The 10,289-nt window shown below is 58.1% G+C and overlaps 1 protein-coding gene across 2 annotated transcripts in view; it reads right to left on the bottom strand.

The window, feature by feature from the left end:
* Positions 1 to 1,182: 1,182 nt before the first annotated feature.
* Positions 1,183 to 10,289, bottom strand: part of LOC133354894 (1,25-dihydroxyvitamin D(3) 24-hydroxylase, mitochondrial) — a 39,989-nt gene continuing 30,882 nt past the window's right edge. For both annotated transcript variants that reach the window (XM_061572057.1, XM_061572056.1), the window contains 3 exons: positions 6,880 to 6,958; positions 4,744 to 4,944; positions 1,183 to 4,343 (listed from right to left, as the gene is read on the bottom strand). In XM_061572057.1, coding sequence (XP_061428041.1) covers positions 4,227 to 4,343; positions 4,744 to 4,944; positions 6,880 to 6,958 — 397 coding nt within the window. In that variant the 3' untranslated portion in view covers positions 1,183 to 4,226. The remainder of the gene's footprint in view (positions 4,344 to 4,743; positions 4,945 to 6,879; positions 6,959 to 10,289) is intronic.

Raw genomic sequence — 10,289 nt, 5'->3', positions numbered from 1 at the left:
CGCAGAGGGGGGCCCCCCTTGCCGACACACACTATCTGGCTGTTCACCGTCACTGGCTCAAGTAAGCCCGACCCTGCTGATGAGACACGGAGCGCCGAAACCGGTTCCAGAGGTTGTTTGCGTGTAAACAATGCCGCTGAGGAAAAAAAACCCAGAAGGGTGTGCGGCTGATGGGATGCGTCAAATGCGCGTGTACCTCGTGCGCGGAGACAGCAGATCGTCACTGGCACGTTTGGTCCCGAGGGTATGAAGGGTGGGGGTCAGGTGGCTGTGCTCAGGGCTGTTCTGTTGCTGGACGCGACGCCGTGCGCCAGTGTCGATGTGAGCGCCTGAACTTTGCCCTCCAGAGGTTCACCGCTTCCGTTGGACCTCCCGGTGCGGCAGTTGAGACAATGGGCCCCGTTTCGTATGGTGCCCCCCCCCCGCCACTCCTCACCACCATCCCCACCTGCCCCATCCTCCCCTCGCCTCTGTCTCCACTCAGTGGCGAATCAGCCGGTTGCTGCGTGTCACGGTGGCCCAGAGTGTGGCTAATGGAGGGAGGTTCGCGGAGGACGCTGCCGGGCAGTCGGAGGAAGCCGCCCCTCCGCTCCAGCCAGCGGCGGAGGGCGGAGAGGAGCGACGCTCACAACAACAACGAGCGGAGCTGCCGGGCGCATAAGACGCAGCCTTTTGGCCACAGCTCGGCAGCACAGACGACACATCATGGGCCAGTCATCTCAAGTCAGTCGACCCATGGCACGCCCGGGTCTGCCCCGTGACCATCTGCCGGCAGCGAGCCTTCGACACTTGGCCTCAAAGTGCACTTAGCCTGGCACGAGCGCCCTGGTGAGGTCCCACTGCCAGTTGGTGGCAAATGGCGGCTGTCGCTTCCGTTGTTGTGTGGGAGACTTGGCTCCAATAGCGTCCAGTTGAGGCTCTTCCACCAGCAGCGGCATGAGTAGGACATTCCAGGGCTGCGCCTATAGCTTCTGAACTCTAAAGCTTTGTGTGTTCGCTGCACCTCGGCTCCCACAACACCACGGCGCTTGTGCCAGGCTAGGTGCACTTGAGGCGACTGGCCCATGATGTGTCGCCTGTGCTGCCGAGCTGTGGATGCGCCTGATTTATAGCGTTGGTAACAGAGCGGAATAATTGTGATGATGCCCTGCACAATACAATAAGTTACCGAAATCAGGTCGATTCGTTTCAGCTGCCTGGTTTTATTATTCCAAAAGGTCAGACTTGTCACAACGACCCGATCATCACAGAAACGTCATGTAAACGGTCAATGCACACAGCCGGTGGCATTTTAACCATTGTGCCCAGTCAACAGCACGCGTGATTTACAGTATCACACAGAAGACTCACACACAACACACACACAACACACACTCAACACACACACAACACACACACAACACACACACAACTCACACACAACACACACACAACACACACACAACACACACACAACACACACACAACTCACACACAACTCACACACAACACACACACAACACACACACACAACACACACACAAAACACACACAACACACACACAACACACACACAACACACACTCGCATAACACTCTCACACGGCACACTCGCACAACAAGACAAAGATCCCCCCCGTAGAGCCTGTAACAGGCTGTAGGGGCAAGTGCTTTTGGCGAGCGCCTACGAAGGCCGGCACGGCACCCGAGGGGTTCGGTGGCCAGCCCCACGCCCGGCCGCCTTTGTCTCCCCAGTGGCGATGTTTACACACCGCACCAGGTACTCATTTGAGGATGAGTCGACCTAGGGGAGGCCCAGGACCGGTTTGAATAATTCTCACCGGTGGTGACCGTGAGCTGGAATCAAACCCGGGTGGCCGGGTTCGTCACGCAGCGCAGCGCTGACCGCTACGCCACTTTCGTTGGGCTATCACCTGTGGCCAGGTGGCTGCTGAAAAAGAGCTGTGTAGGGCAGGGGGCCTTACCTGGGCACATACATTGTGTTCACCTAGTGTTAGATTTACGTCGCGTAAACGCACGCGCTCACGCGCTCACGCTCACACAAACACACCTAATTTAAACAACACATACACAACACACACACCCGTCTCACTTACACACGCTCACACAACACATTAACACACGCACCACCATCACACACACACGCGCTCACGCACACACAACACATTAACACACACACCACGCTCACACACACACACGCTCACACACACACGCGCTCACACAACACATTTACACACACCCGCGCTCACACACACACACACGCACTCACACAACACATTAACACACACACCACACACACACACACCACGTTCACACACACACGCGCTCACACAACACATTAACACACACACCACACACACACCACGCTCACACACACACACGCGCTCACACACATTATCACACACACACCACGCTCACACACACACGCGCTCACACACACCACACCCACACACACACGCTCACACACACACACATTATCACACACATTATCACACACATTATCACACACACATACACGCGCTCACACAACACATTATCACACACAACACGCTCACACCCACACATACGCGCTCGCCCCCACACACACGCACACACACACACACACCACGGTCACACCCACACACACGCGCTCACACAACACATTAACACACACACCACGCTCGCACATTCATCGTGTCCATTGAGCCGCGCGCAAGGGGCCGCTCGGGGCAATCGGGTTCGGGGAGTTCTCGTGACGCCACCGCCACCACCGCCACCGGGGAAGGGACAATCACGCAGTGTCAGGAGGGCCTCGTGGGGGGGGGGGGGGGTCACAGGTCAGCAGTGGAGCGCTATCATCAACGGGGCGCGCTCCGCGCAAACACGTCGCTCTCTCGCTCCCTGGGCCACTCACGCAAACAGATACGGGGAGGGCGAGCGGGGGCGCCGGTGTTTGAGATGTCCCCACGGGAGGTTTTGTCTCCCCGTCAACAAGGACATCGGCCGTGTGTTTTCGTTTCACGCTGCACCCAGGCTGGGGTGAACTGCTTGACCCCCCCACCCCCCCACCCCCCCGTGAGTCACCGGGCTGGGCCGCCGCAGAGAGCACCCTGGAGGAGGGAGTCGACCCGAGAATTTCACAACTTGGGGGGGGGGGGGCAGCGAACGGGGAGGGAGGGGGCGGTGACAACTACGGCAACGGAAGACTCCGCGAAAGTCGAGCCCCCCCCCCCCCTGCCCCCCCCCCCCCGGGGTCATGAATTGATGGCCCCGAGCGCAGAGGAGGCATTGGGGAGTCCGTGCCACTCGCGCCCTCTCCTATCGCAATCTGACCCGCGGCCAAATCTAATCCAAAACTATTTTGTGCAGATAAGGCGCGCTCAGAGGTCCTTACGAACAACAACGTTTGATGACTGTCCTGGAGAGGACCGCGATGACCCACGTACAGAGCCCAACACGACGGCTCCGCCGGCCGCTGTCACTGCTGCGGTCAAGAGCAGTTGGATTAAGTGGACGACTTCAGCATTAATGATCACGTCAACTGTCCCACGACAATAATACAACACGGGAAGTGGTTTGTGCGGCGTCTGAATGAGGTTAGCCGCGGGTCGCGCCACGTGCCGCTCACGAGACACCGGCACGCTGACGACGTCACACAGCCTCGCCCGGCAGATCCACAACAACCGCCACGGTGCTGCTGGCTGGGAGCAGCAGGCCCCCTGGTGTGGCGGTAAGCCTCCTGGTGTGGAGGTAAGCCTCCTGGTGTGGAGGTAAGCCTCCTGGTGTGGAGGGGGGGGGGGGGGCCTGGTGTGGAGGGGGGGGGGTGTGGAGGGGGGAGGGCCCTTGATGTGGAGGATGCCCATTGGTGTGGCAGTGGGCCCTCTAGTGTGGCGATAGGCTCCTTGGTGTGGTGGGGGCGCCCTGGTGTTGTGGGGGCTCCTGGTGTAGTGGGGGCGCCCTGTTGTGGTGGGGGCCCCCTGGTGTGCTGATAGGCCCTCTAGTGTGGTGGTACAACTCTGGTCTCGCGGGAGGCCTCTTGATGTGGAGGAGGCCCCTTGGTGTGCCAATAGGCCCCTGGTGTGGCGGGAGACCCCCCGATGCACGGGCGGCCTCGTCCACAGGTCCCTGAGCTGCCTCCAGGAGGCCCGAGACTCGGAATGAGCGACGCAGCGACGCAGCGACGCAGCGACGCTCTCCGCCGCGGGACTGGAGTTTGCGGAAGCGCTGGAAGCTGCGGGTGGCCTGCGGTTACCTCCTCCTCCTCACGAACGCCACCGGGATCTTCCTGTCCGGAACCATGGTGCCCGAGTGCAGCGCGGTGATGGGGCCATCATCCGTGGCCACAATGTTGTACGTCTGGACGATCTGCAGGAGGGAATAAAGTAACCGAGCTTACGATTCGTATCCTTCCCATAGCTGTCCTTCTATATAAAGAAAAAACATTCCATCAGCGACACGGCCGTTTGGAAGCGCATCATTTCAAAAGAAATTGGCTCAACGCGGACAACTCTGGACTGGTTTCGAGACTCGAAAGCCTCATCAGCAGCGGCATCCAGCCAGGCGGCTCAGCGGTGGGCGAGCGGCTCCAAGTCGCTGGAAGCCCAACGCTGAACCGCCACGCGGCACACGACACGCTGACTGGACGTGGGGACGTTGGGACGTGGGGATGTGCTTTCACTTTCAATATGGGGGGGACGACGCGGGAAGGAGGGGAGGGCGGTGCGACCCGAGACCGGAAGCTCGCTGGGGAACGCGACGCGCTCACCGTGGCCAGGGCCAGGTGGATCTCCAGCTCGGCCAGGCGGCGGCCGATGCACATGCGAGGCCCGAAGCCGAATGGGATGTGCGAGAAGGGCTTCACCGTCCCCGGCGGGTCCTCCAGCCAGCGCTCCGGGCGGAAACTCATGGCGTTCGGGAAGTAGTCCTCGCTCCAGGCGAGCGCGTGGTTGCTCACCATCACCACCGTCTGCGGAGTGAGACGTGTCGTTCATTAGCATCTCTGTAGCTCCCAGTGACCCTCCCCCCCACCCCTCCGTGTCTCCAAAAAAAGAAGGATGCATCCCAGTGTCTATCTACGTCTCCTGGTACGGCATCTCCCTCTGCGTTTCAATGCTCTCCCAGTGTCTCTCCGCGCCCATGGACGCGCCGTGGTTCGGCATCGTCGAGGCGCGGGTCGCCGCGCGCCGGACTGGGCGACGGGGCCGTGGGAACGCGGCCACGGACCCTGGTGTCCCCCACCACGCGCTCCCTCCCCGCCACCGCCCTCACCACGCAGGGCCACCGTGGGGGGGGGGGGTGAACGAGGTTCGGAGCCGAGAGGAGGAGGAGGCCGTCGGCGGAGAGGTTTTAATCGTCGCGCACGCTCGGCCTCGGCGGCGATGAGGTCACGCCGCGTGACGCTGCACGACTTGGCCGCAAAACCTCATTCAGCGATTACGGCGGGCGCAGCAGCAGCAACCTCGCTTCAAACGCCGCTGCTCAATAATAATGATGAGAAGTCCCCAGCCCGTGCACCCGTTGCCCTCGCCCCCCCCCCACCCCCCCCCTACGCCACCGCGCTGGCATCACCGCGGCGGCGGTGTCGCTTGCAGGAATTGGCAGCGGCACGATGAAGAAAAACAAAGTTGCTGATGAGAGCCTCGCGTGGGACATGATGACTGCGGGGAAAACGCGGCGGTGGGGGCGACTATTGGCTCGCGAGAGAGGAGGGGGTCGCCAGCGATGGGGGCCGGGTCATCGGGTTCAAACCTCGGGAGTTGCCGTTACGTAAACTGACTGTGATTGCAGAGCTACGCTGACTGTGACTGCAGGGATACGCTGGCTGTGATTGCAGAGCTACGCTGACTGTGGCTGCAGGGATACGCTGACTGTGATTGCAGAGCTACGCTGACTGTGACTGCAGGGATACGCTGGCTGTGATTGCAAGGCTACTTTGATTGTGACTGCAGGGATACGCTGGCTGTGATTGCAAGGCTACTTTGATTGTGACTGCAGGGATACGCTGACTGTGATTGCAAGGCTACTTTGATTGTGACTGCAGGGATACGCTGGCTGTGATTGCAAGGCTACTTTGATTGTGACTGCAGGGATAGGCTGACTGTGATTGCAAGGCTACATTGATTGTGACTGCAGGGATACGCTGACTGTGATTGCAAGGCTACTTTGATTGTGACTGCAGGGATACGCTGGCTGTGATTGCAAGGCTACTTTGATTGTGACTGCAGGGATACGCTGGCTGTGATTGCAAGGCTACATTGATTGTGACTGCAGGGATACGCTGGCTGTGATTGCAAGGCTACATTGATTGTGACTGCAGGGATACGCTGGCTGTGATTGCAAGGCTACTTTGATTGTGACTGCAGGGATAGGCTGGCTGTGATTGCAAGGCTACTTTGATTGTGACTGCAGGGATAGGCTGACTGTGATTGCAAGGCCACATTGATTGTGATTGCAGGGATATGCTGACTGTGATTGCAAGGTTAAGTCTCAAGGCTTAATCTCAGCTGGCTGCTGCCTTCAATGCTGTGCGCGAAGACATTTGGAATTCCTGGAAGGTAACGCCGGCATCACAAACAGCTGTCGCACAGGAACTACTCATCGCTACCCAGCCTTCTTCACAGACCCGTGCCTCCACATACAACGTGGATACACCGGCATTGTTTTTACACATCCCGTCAGCGACACGGCGGCGTTGTGGGCGTGCATCACTTCGACGGCATTAGAACAATGCAAGCAAAACTGTGGAGCAGCTTCAAGACTCATTGTCTCATCAGGCAAGGGCCCTCTCTGATGCGACGCGCTGTAGTCAGGTGAATGCCCCCCTACGACTGCCCGCGTTCGGAATCGGCGGCGTTTGCGGTGAAATCGGCGGTGTCGGTTTCCAGCAGCAGCGGAGTCTCACGTCTTTGGGGAGGAGGTATTCCCCGATCGGCGTCTCCCGGCTCAGGGTGCGGCTCGTGAAGGGGATCGTGGGGCTCAGCCTAGGGGACACGGGCAGAGACACGTGCCGAGTTGAGCGCACACGCACACACGCACACACACACGCACACACACACGCACACACGCACACACGCACACACACACGCACACACACACGCACACACGCACACACACACGCACACACGCACACACACACGCACACACGCACACACACACAGATGCCCCCACGAAGCCCACAGAGGCTGCTGGGGCAAGTGCTAGGAGCGAGCGTCTGTGAAGGCAGGCGAGGTGGATGAGCGGGCGGTGTGGACAGAGGCTGCCTGGACGCCTTTGACTGCCCACTGTCGATGCTTCACGCACGGGACCAGGAACTTGAAGCCCAGGACCGCTCTGGATAGTCGCCACTGCAGTTGGCCGTGAGCGGTTATCGAAATCGAACTCGGGTCGCTGGGTTCATAGCGCAGCATGCCAGGCATGCGACCACTCCTCAGGACACACAAATACACACAAAGATAAATATCCCCCGTATAGCCTTAACGGACTGTCGGGGCAAGTCCTGTCTGCGAGCACCTTCGACGGCCAACGCGGCACACGAGGGGGTGGCCAACACCACGCACGACCGCCTTTGTATCCCTAGTGGAGATGTTTACACACCGCACCAGATACTCATTTGAGGCTGAGTCGACCTAGAGGAAGAGGCCCAGGACTAGTTCAGATAATCGTCACCGGTGTTGGCCGTGAGCGGGAATCGAACTCGGGCCGCCGGGTTTGTAGCGCAACGCGCTGACCGCTACACCGTGTCTTGAACTTCTTTCACACCGTACGTAGCCAAAGCCGTCTTAATCGGTTGGCCCAGTGCCATGTATACAAACAGCACCATGCACTCATTTAAGGCCGAATTGACCTTGTGGAAGACCTAAAACTGGCTCAGATATCCGGTGTCACTGACGTCCATCCGTGACGAGAATTGAATTCGGGTCACTGGGTTCACTCGTGCAGAGCGCTCGTCACAATTAGCACGAGAAACGAACCCTCCCCTCGTCAACAACACCGCGGCCTGAGCAGCAACGTTGTCGACAATCGGCGACGTTTTGGTCATTGTCCTTCTTCATAGCACACGGACGCACAATCACAAATATTGACTTGTGTACACACACACGGCCATATACGACACGCGCACACATACACGGCAACACGGCTACCGACAACGTGGTCACACACTAGCACACGTGGTCACACACTAGCACACGTGGTCACACACTAGCACACGTGGTCACACACGAGCACACACGGGCAGGAGCGGCGGCACGCCGGGGAGAGTAACCCTCGTCCCTTGAGCTCCAACGACGCAGGGACGTGGTCGATGCCTGAACGTGCGGCATCGCGTGCAGTGGCGGCTGCCCACGGGGTAAACGCAAGCGCTGCTTGTCCCCCCCACCCCCGCCTGCAGCCCTGCTGCTGGAAGCGTGCTTACCCGTGTCTATGATTGATCACAGGATGTGATTGATCACAGGATGTGATTGATGGTTGATTGAATGGTTGCGATTTTCTGTTGAGCCATTCCTGCACCATGCCCCCCCTCTACCCCCCGCCCCCCTCCATGGACTCTCCCCCGCTCAGAAGCATTCACGGCGACGGCTCGAGGTGTCGACGATTCAGCGTCTCGTCAGCGGAGTCGAGTTATCACACCTGTCACAACCCCTCCTCGTCAGTGCCCCACCTTGTTACACACCGACTAAGACCTGATTGGTCTCACCCCGCGCCCCTTATGAATCTCAACGTTCATCCTACAAAGTCCCATCACGAGGGAGAAACACAAACACAGGGACACAATTATAATTGTGTTTGCCCGCATTGAGACGGTTGTACGCCGTGTGGACCTGAAAACTCAATTTCCCTGCACGAGGACACGGGGGGCGAACTGGATGGGGTCGACAGCTGCGAGTTATGCTCGAACAGAATGAGGGTGAACTGCCGGCTTCGCAGCGCGATGCGTTGACCACGACACTACCGCTCCTTATCACACACCACACCACACACACCACACACACACACACCAACCACACACACCACGCACACACCACACACACACCACACACAGCACACACACACAGCACACACACACACGACACATACCCACCACACGCACCAACCACACACATCACGCACACACCACACACACCACACACACACCAACCACACACACCAACCACCCACACACACACCAACTACATACACCAACCAACCACCCACACACACCAACCACCCACACACACACCACACACACACCAACCACACACACACCAACCACACACACCACGTACACACCACACAAACACCACACACACAGCACACACACACCAACCACACATACACACGACACACACACACCACACGCACCAACCACATACACCACGCACACACCACACACACCAACCACACACACCAACCACCCACACACACACCAACTACACACACCAACCACCCACACACACCAACCACCCACACACACACACCACACACACACAAACCACACCACACACACACACACGACACACACACACACGACACACACACACCACACACACAGCACATCCTCTCGGCCACGGCCCCCCCGTCACGGCGAGTTCCCCGATGAATGGCGGAGCTTGTGTTGACGGCTCGTGACGAGCCCATATCCAGCACACAGTGCCAGCGAGAGGGCGCACACATTATCCTGTGGGGGGAGCGGTGAGGGGGGGGTCACCCGGGTTCATTTGTGGAGGCGAAACGAGTTCACGCATGAGCAGACGCGATGGTTAGTGATGTGTGTCCGTGATGGTGCGGCAGAGGCGATGTTCGTGATTGTGACGGTGGTGTGATGACGGTGTGATGTGTCACGTGAGGTGACGGTGATGCGCGAGTGATGTATGATGTGTAATTGTATGACAGGAATGGTATGATGCTGATAGTGACCCAAGCGCTCCTTCCCCATCGTTAACACCGTCCCTCCTCATCACGTCTCTACCCATCATCATGACCACTCATTGTCACTTTCGTCATCATCGTTTTGTCACACGTAATCATATGCATCATCTACTACCATCATCCTCAGCAACTCACTCTGCATCATTGCTAATTCCCTGTTCAGTGCTTTGGTTAATGCGCTATGAAAATAATTAAGATAAGATGGTGATAATGATCATGGTGGCATGATCGTATGACGCTATGATACGAGGACGATGGTAATAGTATGATGATGATGATGGTGGTGTGATGACAACAACGGTGATGGCGTGATTATAGTACGGTATGATGGTATGCTGTTGTGATAGAATCATGATAACAACGGAAATGGTATGTTAATGATAAATTGGTCATGATGATAATGAT

Source organism: Lethenteron reissneri, chromosome 49 (assembly GCF_015708825.2).
Source record: "Lethenteron reissneri isolate LAM-NWPU_2019-01 chromosome 49, ASM1570882v1, whole genome shotgun sequence".
NCBI lineage: Eukaryota > Metazoa > Chordata > Hyperoartia > Petromyzontiformes > Petromyzontidae > Lethenteron > Lethenteron reissneri.
This window is presented reverse-complemented; position numbering and strand designations above follow the sequence as displayed.